At 45.0% G+C, this 19,611-nt stretch overlaps 1 protein-coding gene across 5 annotated transcripts in view; it reads right to left on the reverse strand.

The window, feature by feature from the left end:
* Positions 1-16,669, reverse strand: part of SERPING1 (serpin family G member 1) — a 38,810-nt gene extending 22,141 nt beyond the window's left edge. Inside the window, exons 1-4 of one of the 5 annotated variants that reach the window (XM_084860106.1) lie at positions 16,532-16,669; positions 12,006-12,087; positions 2,617-2,700; positions 1,492-1,602 (exon numbers count right to left, since the gene is read on the reverse strand). In XM_084860106.1, coding sequence (XP_084716232.1) covers positions 1,492-1,602; positions 2,617-2,700; positions 12,006-12,074 — 264 coding nt within the window. In that variant the 5' untranslated portion in view covers positions 12,075-12,087; positions 16,532-16,669. Of the gene's footprint in view, positions 1-1,491; positions 1,603-2,616; positions 2,701-12,005; positions 12,259-12,478; positions 12,537-16,531 lie in introns of those variants that run through there. The other 4 variants (XM_084860102.1, XM_084860131.1, XM_084860121.1 and 1 more) reach the window with 4 other exon arrangements.
* Between the last annotated feature and the right edge of the window lie 2,942 nt (positions 16,670-19,611).

A 19,611-nucleotide genomic window follows, 5' to 3' on the forward strand; every position in this document is an offset into this window, starting at 1 on the left:
AGAGCGGCTATCCTGGCAGGGTGTCTGAGCCCTGCCCCTAACATTTCCCACTTTGCTTTGCAACGCACCCTAGTGTCTCTCAACTCACTCCCCTCACCCTCCTCCTCCTCCTCCTCAGAAACTTGAGTTCTCACAGTGGAGGTAGGAGGTAGGGACTCAGCCTGGACCATCTGTTTGTTAAGGTCTTCAGAGGAATTTCTCCCAGCGTCTTGGCTCACTAGAGAGAGTCTCCCCTCCGGCCTCTGATCTAGCTGCTCCAACTCTGATTCAGAAGCAGAGCTGTCAGACATCTCAAGGCACCTGGATTCATCCCTGACAAAAGGGTTGAACTCCTCTCTGCTACTTACTGAGATCGTAATCCTAATAAACCCTCCGTGCCTGCTATTTGTGTTTTTAAAAAACAGTCACGTTGAATGCAACAGCACATTTAACGTACTGTGTAGTTTGGCCAAAAGTTCCTCAGAATATTTTTGGTCCCTTGACATGTTAAACTGTAGAGGCAGCCTCCAAAGGAGAACCTGACTAGGTTGCTTGTTTCATTGATCTGCATCTCTTTTGTTCAAAATGCTTGCTTCTAGACAAGGCTTTCCAGGGAGCTCTCTGGGAGTTGTGGGAGCTCTCATAAAATGGCTGCCATGGGGGAAGGCTTGCCCATTCATAAAATGGCTGCCATGATAGACGGGGCCAGTCACAAAACATTCATTTCCCAGAAGGCAAACTGATGAGACTAAAAGAAAAGTAAATTGCTCAAGAAATTAAGTACAAGACAGAGGCGGGGTCTGAGCTCCAAAACACAAAACCACTCTTTTGAACTCAATTAAATAGGGCATTGAAGGGCAGCCCTTCACTTTGCAGCATGCCAGCCTCCCGGTTAAAAAAATAAAAATAAAATCTTAAGGAACAAAATAAAAATCTTAAAAGCACTGGGAATGGCTGCTCTAAAGTAAGAGTAATGGCTCCTGTTTGGCATTCTCAGGGCAGCACCAGCCTAAAATCCTGCATTTAAAATGGGGCTCTCTGCTTCCGTTTTAAATGCAGAATCAGGATAACCCCCTTTTTCACCCGTTGCCTTTCCCCCTTCCTCTTTCCCCTGTATCTGATTCTTCCATTATCTTTCGTCAATCTCGCTCCTCTTCTTGCCGCTTTTCCTCTTTTCACAGAGGGAATTCAAGTGAAACACAACGGGGTAATTTGATAGCTCATTATCTGCGATCTATTTAAAAATGGAACAAAGGACATTTAGTGCAGGAGACGCCCTGGAGGGTCACTGAGTCATGTAAAGAGCCTGCAAACTTCTGTGAAGGAGCAATCTCAATCCCAGGATAAAAGCTCCGTGTGAAGAAAGCCTCAGAGTTCTCTTGCTCAATGATAATGAATGCAAGATGGGTCAGCAGCTAAAGTTTAAGCATGATCAATTAAAAATGATTTTTAGACTAAAAATAGAGGCGAGCAGTAATTAATTCTTATTCTAATTTGGATTAGCAGTGATACCTCAGTGTGAAAGTCCAGCTTCTTCCTGAAGAGTGTCCATTCTCCCCCAGTATCTCTGCTGCTGGTATTTGTGTCTTGATACAACTCAGATTCTTCAGTCTTCCCAATGACCTGAAAGGGAGGAGAGTCCCAGTTTCTCTTTTTCTGTCATTAGCTTCCTCCTTGATGCAAGATATCATGGAGAAATAAATCCCCATTACCTAAATCTATGTTCTCCTGTTTATCATGAACAATCAATCAATTTCTTATTTACATAGAAACTCTTTTCTGATTTGGTTGTGTTCTAGCTCTAAGGTGAAGATAATTCAACAAGTGTTGCCAACTAAAATTTGGAATAAGAGTAGGATGAAATAAGCAATTCCTGACAGGGTTGATTTGATTTAAATCCAGTTGATTTAAATCATGATTTAAATCGCTTCTCTGAAAGACTCAATTTTAATTATTTAAATCACAGTTTACATCACTAGTGAGGAAGATTCTGTTTATCATCATTTTTAATATAAGTACATTATTGTTTAATATAACCTTAATACATATTCAGAGATGCAGGTTTCATTAGAAGGTGGGTACACAGTGGAGGACACATGCAGCAGAAATTTCTTCAGGAGTCAGGACTGCAGGAATATGTTCTGTTCACTTTTGGTTTCACTTTCTATTCCCCTCCCCTATCCCTTGCATTTATTTCCAGACTCCTCCTCCTTGTTCAGATCTACTCCGTGTCCCCAAATTCTCTATTCATTGACCTTCTCTATCTTTGCACCTAGAGAGAGGCAAGGCCAAGAGAGAGACAGACAGAGAGACACAGAGAGAGAGAGAGAGAGAGAGAGAGAGAGACGGATGGACGGACAGGCAGCATGCAAGTGCAGAACAGATCAGGTTATCTCCCATCCCCATAAACTGCTGTTAATATATTCATAGTATATAATTAGAAGTTGTATAATCAGTTCATGATTATATATTTGACTTAGGCTTTTTTTACTAATTGTTTTAAGAAAAAAATCAAAATCTGATTTAAATGTTAAAAATCCAATTTAAATTTTAAGAATCTGATTTTTTTAGTTTTAAAAATCATTCTTTTTTTTAATCAACCCTGATTCCTGTTCTAATCTGGATTAAGCGTCACACCTTTCTGAGGAAGTGCTGCACCAATTCCAAAAATATGTTCTTAGACGCCTTGTCTTGGATTTCCAATTCTTCACTTCCATCATCCTGAAAAGAAAGAGGGGGTCATAGCTTCCTTTGTTCTGTCATCCACCTCTTTCTTGATGCAAGTGGTTGTGGACAGATCAATCTCCATTAAGCAAACCATAACAGATAAATGTGCTTTGTCTTTAACTAGAAACTATCTGGAGCACTTGCCCCCCTCACCCCACTTTGGCACCACTTATGCTTCCGGCAGAAGCAGGGGACGAGCTCCTACAGCTGACTTGCAATATGCGGCCTCTGGCATGGACATGCATGATATGAAGTCTAGTGACCTGCCTTGCTACCTATGTGCTACCTCTAGTACCAGAGGCAGTGAGCCTGTGTACACCAGTTGCTGGGGAACATGGGCGGGAGGGTGCTGTTGGGCTCGTGTCCTGCTTGTGGGTTCCTGGTTGACAGCTGGCTGGCCACTGTGTGAACAGAACGCTGGACTAGATTGAGCCTTGGTCTGATCCAACAGGGCTCTTCTTATGCGTTCTTTTGAAAGAGCATAAGAAGAACCTTGCTGGCAGGGGCATTGCTAGGTTTTTAAAAGATCCGTGGCACAGGCCCATACATATCTGAGTCTTATCGCACCTCTCTTTCTCTATGTGTGTGTGCGCATGTGTGCATAGATGACATACATACATAAGAAGTGTGCACTGACCCCCCACCCCACTTCAACTCAGACCCCGATTCAGCATTTTGGAAAACATACTGCTTCTGCTTGGGCCAATTTGTTGTCAGTCCACTTCAGCTCAGCACCAAACTTGAGTCAAGGTTTGGAAAAATGAGTCTTTTATCATGGGAAATTAGAAAAAAAAACTAACTTCTTTCTCTTGGTCAGAACAGGATGATAATTTCAGGCACAGTAGGCCCCTAGAAGGGGATTGTTGTTGTTCAGTCGTTAAGTCATGTCCGACTCTTCGTGACCCCATGGACCATAGCACGCCAGGCCTTCCTGTCCTGCGCTGTCTCCCGGAGCATGCTCAAGTTCACATTCATTGCATCGGTGATGCTATCTAGCCATCTCATCCTCTGCCGTCCCCTTCTCCTTTTGCCTTCAATCTTTCCCAGCATCAGGGTCTTTTCCAGTGAGTTTTCTCTTCGCATTAGGTGGCCAAAATATTTGAGCTTCAGCTTCAGTATCTGTCCCTCCAATGAGCACTCAGCATTGATTTCCTTTAGGATGGACTGATTTGACCTCCTTGCAGTCCAGGGGACTCGTAAGAGTCTTCTCCAGCACCACAGTTCGAAAGCATCAATTCTTTGGCACTCAGCCTTCCTTATAGTCCAGCTCTCACAGCCATACGTTGCTACTGGAAAAACCATAGCTTTGATTATACGATCCCTTGTCGGCAAGGTGATGTCTCTGCTACTTACTATGCTGTCTAGGTTTGCCATAGCTTTCCTCCCAAGGAGCAAGGGTCTTTTAATTTCATGGCTACAGTCACCGTCTGCGGTGATCTTGGAGCCCAAGAAAGTAAAATCTGTCACTGCTTCCATTTCTTTCCCTTCTGTATGCCAGGAAGTGATGCGGCCAGATGCCATGATCTTCGTTTTTTTAATGTTGAGTTTCAAACCAGCTTTTGCACTCTCCACTTTCACCCTCAACAAGAGGCTCTTGAGATCCTCTTCGCTTTCTGCCATTAGGGTGGTATCATCTGTGTATCTGAGGTTGTTGATAATTCTCCCGGCAATCTTAATTCTAACCTGTGATTCATCCAACCCGGCGTTTCTCATGATGTACTCTGCATATAAGTTAAATAAGCGACAATATACAGCCTTGTCGTACGCCTTTCCCAATTTTGAACCAATCGGTTGTTCCATGTCCGGTTCTTAGTGTTGCTTCTTGATCCTCGTACAGGTTTCTCAGGAGACAGGTAAGGTGGTCTGGTACTCCCATCTGTTTAAGAATTTGCCACAGTTTGTTGTGATCTACACCATCAAAGGCTTTAGCAGAATTGTCAGTGAAGCAGAAATAGACGTTTTTTCTGGAATTCTCTTGCTTTCTCCATGATGCAGCGAATGTTGGCGATTTGATCTCTAGTTCCTCTGCCTCTTTGAAACCCCGCTTGTACTTCCGGTAGTTCTCGGTTCGCATACTGCTGAAGCCTAGCTGGTAGGATTTTGAGCATGACCTTGCTGGCATGTGAAATGAGCACAATTGTACGGTAGTTTGAACACTCTTTGGCATTGCCCTTCTTTGGAATTGGAATGTAAACTGACCATTTCCAGTCTTGCGGCCACTGTTGAGGGTTCCAAATTTGTTGGCATATTGAGTGCAGCGCTTTAACAGCATCATCTTTTAGGATCTTAAATAGCTCAGCTGGAATACTGTCATCTCCGCTAGCTTTGTTGTTAGTAATGCTTCCTAAGGCCCACTTGACTTCACTTTCTAGGATGTCCAGCTCAAGTTCAGTGACTGTACTATCATGGCTATCAGGGACATTAAGATCTTTCCTGTATAGTTCTTCTGTGTATTCTTTCCACCTCTTTTTAATCTCATCTGCTTCTGTGAGGTCCCTGCCTTCTTTGTCCTTTATCATGCCCGTCTGCACAAAACGTTCCCTTGATATCTCCAATTTTCTTGAAGAGTTCTCTAGTCTTTCCCATTCTATTGTTTTCCTTGATTTCTTTGCATTGTTCATTTAAGAAGGCCTTCTTGTCTCTCCTTGCTGTTCTCTGGAAATCTGCATTCAGTTGGGTATATCTTCCCCTTTCTCCCTTGCTTTTCACTTCCCTTCTTTCCTCAGCCCAATGTCAGAAAAATAGGTGCAGGGTTTATATTTTTATTTTCTTTTAAAGAGAACTGCCAATAACATTTTTATTGCTTGGAAGAATTGGATACACATTTCAGGATTCATTGCCCCATCAGAGGAGATCATGTCTGCCAAATTTCAGAATTTCAGAATGATAGCTACAAGGGTTTTTGTGCAGTGGTAGCCTTGACATTTTGAGGTCCCCAAAAGAGGACATACATATCTCCCTATTTGCCTTGTGGACCATTGTTCTGAAAATTACAGACAGCCTAGAGTTGTCCCTTAGTAAGAAACCAGCGAAGTTTCAGAAGGATAGGTGCAGCAGTTCATGTGGAAGTGGAGTTCTCCAATTTGGGGGAGGGAGTGATTTGCTTTCCCTTCCCTTTGCCCCTTTCCCTTTCTTAAAGACTGAGTGAGAAGGAGAAAAACCAACCCTCTTGTCTGTTTGTATAAAGTCAAATACAGTTCAGAACTTCTTTTGCCCACCAAACAGAATTCTCTTTAAGAATTCCCCAAGATATGCTCTGGGTGGAATGAAGAAGAGAAAGAAAGAACAGGATAGGGGAAGGAAGAAAAAAAGAAGAATGGTGACTGGAAATGCGTCGGGGAGGGTAAGGTAGAGAGAATCCCCTAGGCCAAGTGGCTCCTTTCAGAGAGGTAATACTTCAGAGGAATTTAGGAGGCTTTGGAGGTTTTGTAAGGATTGCACGTACTTAAATTAACATTATGAGGTGAAGTGGCTGAGGGCTTTTTCTACCTTTTTAAAACTGTAGAACCTATTTAAAAGCCTCAGCAATTTAAAATCCTCCTCAATCATGACGCCACATAGTCCTAACCCTCCTTTTGGAATAATTTGAGTCCTACAGCTATTTAGGAGAAATTAAAGTGGAGGGGGAGAAAGAAGTTTGTGGAGGCTGATTGGATCCTTGCTGTACTGAAGCTACTAAACTTCTTCAGAAGCCAAAGGTTCCAGTTTGTGGCAGTAAAATCAGATGCTGTGTGAAATACCGGTACTTCACATGGAGCAATTTCTTCCCTTCCTTCTCCCTCTTCAAAGTGTCATTGCAAGCAAGCTCCCAACAGTGGGCATGTAAGAGCAGAAAAGTAGGGGGAGAAAGGTTTTTCGCACCACAAAAACAAACAAACAAACAAACAAACAAACCCCTATACTAGAGATTAGGGATAGTGACCTCTTAATGGTCACCTTAAACTCCTTCTGATTAGGATCAGAATCCTAATTAGATTCTGATTAGAATCCTAATTAGGATCAGAATCCTAACACAATCCCCTGTGTGGCTTGACAGCTTTTACTTTTTGTTTTAGTCTTTGAGAAAAGGAAACTTTATGCATGGCTAGCACAAAAGCCACTGGACCTAACTGTCTGAAATTTTGCAGGTTCAGTCAGCTCCATGGGGGCTGCCAGGTCCCCATATTCCATGCACTTATGTGGAAGCACAAAAAATATATATAGCTCTTTGCTTTGATAGATTTTCTTGAAAAAAGCAAATGTTACCTGTGACTAGCACAAAATCCACTGGACCTATCTGCCTGAAATTGGGCAGGTTTAATCAGATCCATGGGGGCTACCAGATCTCCAAATTTCATGTATTTATCATACAAACTAAAAACGTTATGGCCGTTTCTGTTTTCCAATGCAAGTCAATGGGAAAATGTAAAAAAAAAAAGGCAATTAGGACAGCTCAAAAGATCCGGGGCGCAGCTCAAAAAGATCCAGGGCCCGTGCCCAGGTGATGACACCCCTGCTTGCTGGATCTGACCAAAGGCCCGTTTAGTCCATCTGGAAGGCCGCAAAGTTTCCTGCTCCTAGTTTCCTGTCTTACTGAAATCAATAAATGTGCTTCTTATTTAAACTGAAACTGCATGAGCTGTGTCCTACCTCTAGAATTAACAAATACTTCAACAAGTGCTGGCAGCTACAATGTTATGATGTGTTTTGGAACCAGTCATAAAATGAAGTAACTGTTCCAATCCAGATGATCAGTCAAATCTTCTTGAAGAAGGCGAGCTACTCTTTTATCGGCCACCTACTTGATGCAAGGCAGGGGGCATGGAGGAAAGAAGGACAGACCTTCAGGCAAATGATATTTGGTATCAGCTGTCTATTAAATATCGTTAGAAGACAAGGTCAAGGGGAAAGAACATGCAGGACCCTGATTCCCACAGCATGTTAAGCATGCACTAGGCGTGATCCGTTTCTCTTGGGAAACTGCTTCTCACAAGTGGCAGCTGGTGCCTCCAAAAGCTTGGGGCGCTACAAGGCCCACCTACTTTGCCAAGCCAGTCGTACCAGAAAAGCGTGGTGGGTGATGAGGCAGAGCCTAGAGGATCAGGCCAGGAGCTAGAAACTGGCTGGCCAAGGGTCAGGAGGCAGAGTCACAGAAAGCATTCTCTTCATCTACATGCACCTCCGGCATGCTAAAGAATACCATCCACACAGGATATCAGGCCCCATAGAGCAACATAAGATCAATTATGGGGTGCTACACTCAGAAAGCAGCAAATAACCTAGAGCGGAAACCTCAAGAAAGTGAGACAAACCACAGATTACAAGTCAGGTACATGATATGCACTATATGATGATGGAATTAAACACGTAGAAGATCTAGAAAACATGTACCCATTTTAGAGATGGGGTATTATCACGAAGGTCTGACAGACAACACCACACATGGCCTTTCCATTTTCTCATGCACAGAGACAGGGCTCAGAACAAAATACTGAGGGCAAATGACAGGAGAAGGCTGTTGTCCTTGTCCCTTGCTGCTTTTAAGCTTTCCAAAAATGTTTGGCTGGCCACTGCTATAGAGTGCTGGACTAGATGGAGACAAGTGAGTTGCCCAAGACCACAAGCCAAGTACAAAGCAGAGGTTGGGTCTGGGCCACGAACACCAAACTACATATTTGACATGACATAATCTACTGCAACAAAACATCCATTTCACAGAAGGCAAATTGGTGAAACTGAGAGACTGATAATTTGCCCAAGAAACTAGAGTTCAAGGCAGAGGTGGGGTCTGAGCCCCCAAACAATCTTTTTGATCCTACATCTTTTTGCTGTAATAGATAATTAATTGCCCATCCAAAGCAATCCCCCTTCAATTAATTTACTTCACATTAATTACCCACTCAGATCACCCCAAATACATTCTTCAAGTAATTTGCACCCTATCCTAAATTAATGTCCAACCCAGGTCACCCCAAACCAGTTCATCTACAATTAATTTATCCCTGTTTAATTTCCCACCCAGATGCTGCTTCAAATCGAGCCCACTTCAAATTATTATCCCATGCATTACCCCCAAATTACCTCTAAATCTATTCCTCTTCTATTAATTTATTCCCCCAAATTAACACCCTAACCAAATCAACCTCAATTAATTTTGCCCCAGAGAAATTCCTCTTAAATTAACCCACAATTCATACATTTCCCTTTGCCCCCCAGTTCCAAAGCAAAGAAGAATCCTAATGTTTATTTTCTTATTTTCCAGCTCAGCCAATGTAGCCCATTCATCCCTGCCTCTAACCTAAAAAGATGGGCACTGAAGAGATTATTTCTTCCCCCGCCCTCCTCCTCCTCCTCCTCATCACAATACAGATGCTAATTTGGCACTCTGCATAAGGAAGGCTGAGCGAAGGAAGATAGATGCTTTTGAACTGTGGTGCTGGAGGAAAATTCTGAGAGTGCCTTGGACTGCAAGAAGATCCAACCAGTCCATACTCCAGGAAATAAAGCCAGACTGCTCACTTGAGGGGATGATATTAAAGGCAAAACTGAAGTACTTTGGCCACATAATGAGAAGACAGGATACCCTGGAGCTGATGCTAGGGAAAGTGGAAGGCAAAAGGAAGAGGGGCCGACCAAGGGCTAGATGGATGGATGATATTCTGGAGGTGATGGGCTCGACTTTGGGGGAGCTGGGGGTGGCGACGGCTGACAGGAAGCTCTGGCGTGGGCTGGTCCATGAAGTCAGAAGAGTCGGAAGCGATTGACTGAATAAACAACAAAACATAGCTCTACAGGAGATCACAGGGGAACTCCAATTATGTACTATGGCAGAGTGGGGAATCTTTTTTGCCCTGGGGGCCAAATTCCAAATTGGGAAGGGTCCCAGGGGGCACATTCCAGCAGTAGCAAGTTTGCGAGAAGGTACATATATAATAATATATGTCATTGAAATACATATGTGCCTCAATAGGAAATGGAACTAATTATTGACAGTGAAACGGAAGATGTCCTAACAACCTCAGTGGAAGAGAGTTGAACTCTGTTCAAAGAGATCAGTGGTTGTCAGCATATCATGTGCAGTTCTTTGGGTTGCCAACAGTAATTAGTGTGTCAACAGTTTTCAGTAGCTTTGTTCTTTTCTTAAATTTAAACAATGTGAGAGAAATACATGCTATTATCTTTCAATGTTTACAAATATTTGAATAAAAATTTCTATGTAATATAACATTTAAATCATACTGTGTGCTGGAGGGAGCGATCCTATGCCCCCCAGACAGTGTCTGCAGGGGCACAGGATAGTTTGGTTTCCTGACTCCGAGGTCAGAGCCCTTCCTCCAACCTCATAGCGAGGAAACTGCGCTCCCCGCCCCTCCACCTAGGAGCCAGCTACCTCTCCACGCTTGGAAAAACAGAGCATGGAGATGGGGAAAGGGGGCATTCCCGGGGGCAGGGAGGGGAGGAGACTGGGATGGCCGCGACATGTTATATCCTATGGCCGTCCCAGCCTCCTTCCCTCCCCCTCCGAGGCGCCACCGCTAAATGGGCAAAATCACCTGTCTAGCAGAAATGCGGGGTGGCTGGAACACAAAGGCGAAGATCGCCTCCGCTGTCCTCCCACCCGGAATTGGATCCTCAGCGGCCTCTGAGTTCGAAGGCTGCCAGTGATCCGCATAGGATTGCACCTTTAATGTTTTCCCTTCAGGATTTCAGGTCAAATACTTGGGCTGTATTGGGACAAAAAATTAACAGGCTAAATTACATCAGTCTCTAGGGCATCTGATTTTCCCCCCAATGCAAACTGATTTTTTTTTTTTCAATTGAAATTTTTCCAGAAACCACACATTACTGAGAGTAGGGCACATGGCTGTCTTAAGGTCTCCCACCCCATCCTGGATAAGCCCATTAAGGGCACAATCCTATGCATGTTTAGACCAAAAAAGTTCTACAACTCCCAGCATGCCCCAGCCAGCTTGGCTGGCTGGGGCATACTGGGTGTTGTAGGACTCTTTTCTGTCTAAACATGCATAGGATTGCACCTTAAGGGCACAGTCCTATGCATGTTTAGACAGAAAAAGGTCCTGCAGGCCTTTTTCTGTCTGAATATGCACAGGACTGCACCTTAAGTCCAGGGTCTAAAATTACCTGGCAGCACCACTGTTCAAAGGCTGGCGAATGTTGGTCAAGACTGTGGCTCAGCCCATCCGGGAAAACACCAAACGTGGCCTGGCCCTGGAGGCGGCAGTGTCTGCAGTTTGGCCCTTGCCCAGTGAGCTACCTGGAACTGCTGTGTACTTAGGCCACAGAGCTCTCTAAAAGCCATTGGAGGCAACAGAAACAAAAATGGGAACAGAAGTACATATATTTCACAATAGTGCTTCATTCCTAAACATATTTTCTCTGAATCAAGACCTATGGATTTTGCTAGAATTAACTTTCAAGCAAGCATGCTTAGGATACATTTGATAAGAAAGTGCTCTGAGTACGTCAAAAATTGCCTTCCATGAACCATGGGGGTCCAGCACTGGGTGGGGGTCAGCATGTTACTTGTCTGACGGAGTGCTTGCCCCCTCGCCCCACTTTGGCATCACTTATGCTTCAGGCACAAGATGGGGATAAGCTCCCAGAATTGGCTTGCACTTTGAGGCCTCTGACACGGCCATGCATGATATGAATTCTAGTGACCTGCCTTGCTTTCAGTCATAAGAGCGTATGAAGAGCCTCGCTGGAGCAGACCAAAGGCCTGTCTGCTCCATCATTCTGTTCCCCCAGTGGGCAACCAGATGCCTCAACAGGAAGCCCACAAGCAGGACATGACTGCAATAGCACCCTCCTGCTCATCTTCCTTGGCGATACAGAGGCATACCAGAGGTAATTTATAGCCATCAGGACTAGTAGTCACTGATAGCCTTTTCCTCCTTGAATTTTTCTAATCCCCCTTGGAAAGCCTTCCAAGTTGATGGGCATCACTGCATCTTGTGGCAGTGAATTCCATAGTTTAACTCCATGCCCTTGCCTGGCTTGCAAAGCAGGATCGTTTCCCTGCTGCACTAACTGCAGGGTCCCTGGGCTGGCAAACACCCACCCCATGTTTCATTCCAGATATGTCCACCTACAGCCTTGGCCTGCCCCTGTGAGCTGCCATCTCTCCAGGTGTCATGTGGTTATCATTAAATTGGTTATCATGGCCGCCGAAAGAATTGGGACATCACCACACACACACACACGTCTGAATACAATGAAGGGGTAAATCCTGCCCTTTGCTCCTTAGTAAGGGCATCTGGGGAAAGGGGGGCTAGTGGGTGTAAACAACTGCTACTCACCGTAGTCACCTGTGAGATACTTGATGTCACAGTAGTGGCCAGGTAGAGGAGGATCAGCCAGGTCTTCATGGTGGCGGACAGCCTGCCAAACACATACACACGTGTGTTTAATCCCAACAGAAGATTGCCTTGTCTCCGAGCGTCGTCCCTGCAAGGCACTGAAGCACTTCCTCACTAGAGGAATTCTGAAGAATATCCCCCCCAGGAACGTAGTTTTCTCCCTGCGTCAACTAATTCCTGGCCCTCCCTGCCTGGCTGTTTGCAGAACCTCTCTCTCCCACTTTTCGCAATCTCTGATCACGTGTCCAAGGAAAACATTAGTTTCGCTATCTTCGGGGGAATTCCATTTCCCCAGCTCCGCTTGCTGAAAAGGAATAATTGGAAGATGTGACGAAATCAGAAATTAATCAAAGGAGGGGTGGGGAGTGCGAGGCATTCTCAAGCGGAAGATAAATAAGAGGTCAAGAAATTACTGTTCCTGTGCAGAGTTCTTGAAACAGAGGGACTAAACTGTTGTGACATCCCTTATCTAATGCTGTGTTCGGAGAGAGGAGTATGGGGGAAGGAAGGGGGGGGGGACTCCATATCTCATTGGTTGGCTGCAGGTAGTAGTCAGTTAAAAATTAAGGATGATTGATTCCCTGATAGATGCGAATTCCCGTAAATCATGGGGCAGGCAGAACAGACATATAGGCCAGTTTGGGGAGGGACTGGGTAAAACAAGGATCCATGCAATCAAAAAGGTGATTTCATATGATTTTTATGGAGCAAATCCCCCAAATCACCATCATATCACAGAGCTCATCTGCCTCCATGGACTGAACCAGAAAAATCATGGATGCGCCACTCGTGGGTGCAGCCAAGTCACAAAAACAGGGATCTGAGTCAGGGATCCTCATCATTTTTACAGGGAAAGGTCCCCCAAACACCTTCACATCGCAGAACACATCCATGCCCAGGGAATGAGTGACAAATAACATAGCTATGGGGCTTCATAGCACCGTGATGATATAAAACCATGGATAAGACACACAATTCAGTATGGATCCTCTGAATTTTTACATTGGGTCCCCCCCCCGCTTGCCCACCCCCATCAAAGCACAGAACTTATCTTTGTCCACGTATGCACACTAAGAATCTAAGATCTGCTGCTTCCCAGTAGATCCCAGATCTGCTGCTTCACCTCAAATGGTGTGAACCATTTATGCGAGGCATGGATGCTGAGGTATCATCTGGATTTTATATGTAGTGCATCCAAAATCATAGCTGAATCACAAAGCAAATCCATGCCAGTGGTATGGATCCTATATTTCTCAGATCCAGGATGGCAAGAAAAGAAAAGGGGTTCAAGCCGCAGTTCCTTATGGTTCCTCTGGATTTTTATATAGTGTCCCCACAAATGCATCATTACATCACAGATCACATCCATGGTCACAGAGCAAGGTATTAAAATTATTCATTCTGTACTTCATGGAGTAAGCGTGATGTAAAAATATGAATCCATGATAATCATACTCCCATGCTTCACAGAACCACCATGGCATAAAAACATGGATTTGGGGGCATGGATCCTATGGATTTTTTTTTTATCAGAAGGTGCCACCAAAATAACCAGCAAATCACAGATCATTTCTATGTCCATGGACTTATGAAAATCATGGATCCATGGATTTGTGGCACTGTCATGCTGCAAAACATGGATCTGAGGCATGGATTCTCATGATTCCCCTGGATTTTTCTGGGGATGCCTCCAAAATCACCATCAAATCACAAATCATGGCTGTGTCCAGGGACTGAACCATAGAAAGCACTGATCCAGAACTTCATGGTACAACTATGGTGAAAAGCTTGGATCCAAGTTCCAGATCCTCATGAATATTCCAGATTTTTACATGGGAATCGTGAATTGGGTGTGGAATGCCCAGTTCCAACCAGTCCCCTAGCTGCCATATTTTGTACTAACTGAAGTTTCTGGATTGTATTCAAGAGCAGCCCTACATACAATGCATTGCAGTAATCTAACAGGATTACCAGGGCATGGATAATTGAAACAAGGATGTCACTATACAGGCAGAGTTGTAGCTGCTGTATCAGCAAAAGGTGGTAGAAGGTGCTTGAGCCTCAGAAGACTTGTTTCCCACCCCCCACCGCTTTCTCCCTTTGTCTTTCCCCCTGCTCGCAATGAGAAGTTACTGCGATAGAGCGATAAAGCGAAGAAGAGATTTTAGAGAACTACAGAACATCAAAGAAGCACAACCTCACAACAGCGATCTAAGGGAGCATTGGAGAAGCGAAAGAGCGCTTTAGGGGAGTTACTGAAGTTAGCCTTTAACCTTTCACTGCAGGAGAGTGAGATTTATTTCTTACTTCTGAGTAAACATGCACTGAAGGTGGGGGTGGGATATGTTAAAGATTGAAAGCAGGCTATCTAAAGTGATTGAGTGTCCCCACTGCTGCGGTAATGTGAGGGGTCACTGCTGCGCTCCTAGGGATTTTCTCAGTGGGAATGGGAAAAACTACTTCCACTGGGGAAACAAGGGGGAATAGGCAAAGTCCCCCAGGAAAGAACTACTCCACCCAATGGTTCCAGCACCCCAAGTAAAATGAAATCAATGGATCTGTGCATTTAGTCCTGTCACTATTGCGCTATTGCAGTTTTAGAAGGAAAATACATTTTTAAAAATTGGGCGGGGGAGGGTCGGACATAGGATGGGGAGGGAAAGGGTGCTAACACACACACTGGCCAGAGAAAGCAGAAGGGGCGGAACAAGGTGAGAGTGGAAGGGAAGGAACAGGCTCTCTAAATGATGACATGGATGGACTCCACCCAGTAGCCACCCAAACAATTCATAGTAAAATGCCGTGTGACCTGCCAAGAGCCCTGGGCTAGCTTTGGGGTAATCCAGGCTTTCAACCCCTGTGTATCCCCAGACAGAGCAGATTTTACTCCAGTAAAAAGTGCATCAAAGTGGAGAGTGAACTAATCCTGTCACCATGGATATCCCCTCCTCCCCCGGAGAGTGAAAGTCTGGGAGAGGAGGATTGTATTCATCCCTTTAAAAGCTCTGAATAACCTTAAAATACGCAGAGCAGACCTTGTCAAGGATATTTCATTGAAATGAAATCTACTGGATTTATTTATCAAAAGACAGAGCATTTAAGGAAGTATTCTAATGGGTGGTTAGTAAATCCAAATCCATATTACAGCCTTTAAACATACCTTATTTTATAGACACCTGAACTGAGCTTCCCTTGAGGTGCCAGAAATACCTGGTGTGTATTTAGAGTTGCCAATTGGCCAGGACCTAATCCTGAGTTTTCCCATTTCAATGTCAGGACTGAATCTTTGAAATTATGAAGTAGGAATTGATGGAAGTGCCCCTGTGCACATGCAGAGTGCATTTCCCTCACCACTGTGTAACTGCAGAGAGTTATCACCTATTGGCGATTAGGAGCTTTTCTACATGAAGCTTTTAACACATCACTTTACTGAGGCTTCTGTTTCCAGATTCTTTGCAGGATTAAGCTCAGCTCCTTTTCGTGTGTTTTCCCCCCAGATTTTTCTTTCTTTCTCTTCCTTTCCTTATGTTCTACTACACAAGCATTAGGTGGAGCTGTGGTATAGTGGAAATGTGCAATTACACTAGGCTTTATCCCGCTATTCACAAATAATACCAGACTTTCCTCGTTAGAAAAAAACCCGCTAAAAGGGTTGCAAAGCACAGGAGAGGCCCTGGAAGAGGATGACATTGTGTAAAGGACCTGCAAATTACCATAAGTGAGGAATCTCCAGTGCAAAATAAAGGCCTCATAAAGGCTTCCAAATTAGAGGATGCTGTCTCCAGACTTGAGCCCCAGCAACATTTTAGAAAATAAATTAACCACTGCACTCGGCCAAATGACATGTTATGTTAATCACACTTTTAAAAAAGTGTCCTTAACACCACAACTCTTGCTTTGAAGGAAAAAGAGCTGCAGGACCCCCAATCTGGCACTGCACTCCTAATCTGGATCAGTGCTTCGTTTTACTTTCCTGCTGAAAATCCTCTCCCTGCTCTGCTATTTGCCCCCCAAAGACAAGCAAGTAAACAAACAAGAGTGTCTCCTGTTTCCAGCCCTTTTGTGTTAAACAGGAGGCCCAACAGAGGCAGTCTCTCCTTGCCAACCTCTGGAAGAGGGTATATCAAGTGGTGTGGGGTAACCCAGTGCACCTTGGATTCTGCAGGCAACACAATGGGCATTGTTTGCCTAAGGAAAACAGTCTGCTTTTGCCATACAGATGGGCAAAGGTTTGGGTAGGCTGAATACCCAGATGTATGCAAGTGACACAGCAAGGGCTGAGTGCGGAGCTACAGTACCATTGCTTCTCAGGCAGAGCTCCTTTTTCTTTAATAGATGCATGATGGGCAGGAAGTCAACAGGCAAAGCTTTCCACGTCATTGCATCTCCATGCCAGGAAAAACTGCACCCGGACTTGTGTGTGTGAAAGAGAGAGAGAGAGAGAGAGAGGCTAGATCGACACTTACTGCCTTTTTCCGCTTCCAATGAGGTGTCACCGCCCGCCTTTCACACGACGCAGTAGCCACCTTGAATTGGAACTGGAATTTCCCACTTCCGTGCTCCCACTTTCAATACCCTAATATCCCAGTATTTCCCCTTAATGTGCTCTGATTTTCCTCCTTCACTACCGTATCTGGTCGTAGTCCCCTCCCCCGCCTGTCCATATACGGCGGTGTTTGTATTTCCCTCCTGTCCAATCACAGCTCTCAACGGCCCCATGTCTTCTTCTGGCTACTGATTGCATAGCTTCCTCAGCAGCCCCCGTTTCCTCAGCAACAAGCAAAGGGCTGGATGTGCACGCGCTTGTCTGATCTCGGATGCTAAGCGGGGTCGGCCCCGGTCAGTAGTTGGATGAGCGACCGCCTGGGAATCAAGCTTTCTGCACTGAGCAGGGGGTTGTTCTATCCCTTCAAATGAGACTAGTTTTACCCCTCCTATCCCCTGCTCTGGATGTTTTTTTTAAATTAAGGCATTATCCTCGCAGAATTGGGGCTTCTCCGCAATGTTTTTTTTTTTCTAATTCAGGCATGATCTTCGAAGATTCAAAGTTGTGAAGCTTCACAACTTCAATGTCTATAAAGCTTCACAACTTCAAATCTTCGAAGATCATGCCTGAATTAGAAAAAAAAAACATTGCGGAGAAGCCCCAATTCTGCGAGGATAACGCCTTAATGTTTAAAAAAACCTCCGGAGCGGGGGATAGGAGGGGGAAAACTTAGTCTCATTTGAAGGGATAGAACAACCCCCTGCTCAGTGCAGAAAGCTTGATTCCCAGGCGGTCGCTCATCCAACTACTGACCAGGACCGACCCCGCTTAGCATCCGAGATCAGACAACCGCGCACAGGAAAACAGCAGGAAAACAGCACAGCGCTCGAGTGTGAACTGAGCTTGCGCATTCGATGAAGCACTGCAACCGGGAAAATGGGTGAGTGTGAATAATTACGTTTTAATGCGAGAGTGTTTAACCCGACGGGACACCGAATTCATTGCGATGGCGGACGCAGTGTAGATTGGCCCAGAGAGAGTGATTGGGGAGAGGGAGAGGGTAAACAAACAGTAAACAGTAAAGGCTTCTATTCAGAATCTTCTGCAAGCATGGCCTCTCTGATTCACCTTCAGGATCTTGTGAAAACATCTCAAAAATGCAACCCACCCTTTGTCCAGGAGTGCCTTAAACAAGCAAGCATATGATTGCTACAAACAGCTTTCTGTGGCTTATGGTGGACAGTTGTTGTGACATTTCAACCATTATGAGAACTCTGAGGTGATCAAACAGACGGTTTTAGTTTGATTTGGGGACGTTCTGGCCAGTCCCCTAACTTTGGTGGCTTGTGCGGGATGTAGAAAGCAATCCCATACTGTACAAATAATTGTTATTAAAACTGGATGGTTGTATTTCAGGATCACTTTAAGAACTGAAATATCAAAATACAAACAAATGTTGTTGTGGACCTAATTATCTATGGCTAGGGATGAAGCGTTCTCTAGCCCCTAGTTTTATAATAGCATTTCATTTCCCCTTGAACATTTTTTTCTACCCAGGAGAGATGTTGCCTGGGTTTTCTGGCAGGAAGTTTCAGGTATATACTGAAGAACACCATTTAGGTGAACACCGGCCCTGCTCCCTGCCTGGGATGCGTGGTGGGAGGCAGTGTTGCCCTCACTTCAGCAGTGTGCTTGTGCTAGCCCCACTTCTGCTTGCCATAGAAATGAATGGCAACAATTTACTGCTGTGGCAAAAATTATGACTGTTATTTTTTAGTATTTTTGTACTGCCATTCTGTAAAAAGCACTAAGGTGATATACAACAGATCATAATCAATAAAATTATCAATAACTTCATGAAAACATTAAAAACCAACAGTAAAAACAATTTAAAAGGCCAAGTAGAAAAGCTGTGTCTTGACACCTTTTAGAAAAGCAGGAGTGCGTGTGTCTGTGGGGACCAATTGTCGCTCCGAGGGGAATGCCCCTCACAATTTGGGAGTGACACCAGAGAAAGCCCTCTCCTGCATCCCCATCAAGCGAGCCTCTGCAAGCGTTGGTATCCCCAGGAGGGCCTCTGGTGCAGGCCTTAATAAAGGGACAGGTTCATAATGAGACAAGCAGTCCCTTAAGTATCTAGTCCCTAAGCCGTTCAGGTGCAGTGGGCCAAAAGTAAAGTGCACTGGCCTGGGCCAAAATCTGCTTTCACCTTCAGACGGAACATTTGGGTCTCCGTTGATAGGTTCCCCACTGGGGTGGGGGAGGTTGCATAATGCATAGTGTGCACAAAGAACCACGTGCTCTCACCAGGAGCCCCTGCACCACACAGGCTTTCCCTTCTGAAACTCACTTCCCTTCTTAGGGCTCCATCACATGGGCGGAGAATTCCACATCAGTGCCAGTTCTTTCCCCATCTGGTATCATTGCAGGACTGGGCTGTTCTTTTTAGATGGCTGTCCCCCATCAAGTTATTTTTCATTTCTTTCTTTCTCACAGGGTGGTGATGCTGCTCGGGGTGTAGCGATAATTCCTCTCTGGTTCCTGCTCCTTTCCCTCCCCTTGCACATTACTGGTGGATGGGGACTGACGCACATTAAGTCTGCAACCCTCAGCATATTTACTTGGGAGTAAGTCCCATTGAGCTTAATGGAGTGCTCAGAATCAACAGAGGACCTTGGTTCTGAGCTGGGTGGGGTGGGGGATCAGATCTGTCTGTTGCAGGGAGGCATTTTACCCTCTTCTTCCTCCAATCGAGAAATGTGCTCAAGCATTTACATGGCAGACACATGGTGTGAGAGCAATGCACTTCTCTGGCACGGTCTGGTGCTGCTGTTGCTGAGTGGGCGGTCAGGATTTGGGCAGTTTGGCAGGGGGGTCACCTTGAAGCAAAGGGGAAAGTCACCGGCAGCAGGGAGGGTTGGGCGCAGATCTTTCCTTCCTCAGCAAGACTTGAGCAGAGGCAGGAGTCGCCCTCAAACTGTGCGCCCGCCCTCCCCTGCAAGGAAGGGAGAGAGCACTAGCCCTCACGCCTGTCAAATCTGCCCGTAGTAGCCCATTCTC

This window comes from Heloderma suspectum, chromosome 1, assembly GCF_057233095.1.
Source record: "Heloderma suspectum isolate Gila_16-S chromosome 1, 16-S_ref, whole genome shotgun sequence".
NCBI lineage: Eukaryota > Metazoa > Chordata > Lepidosauria > Squamata > Helodermatidae > Heloderma > Heloderma suspectum.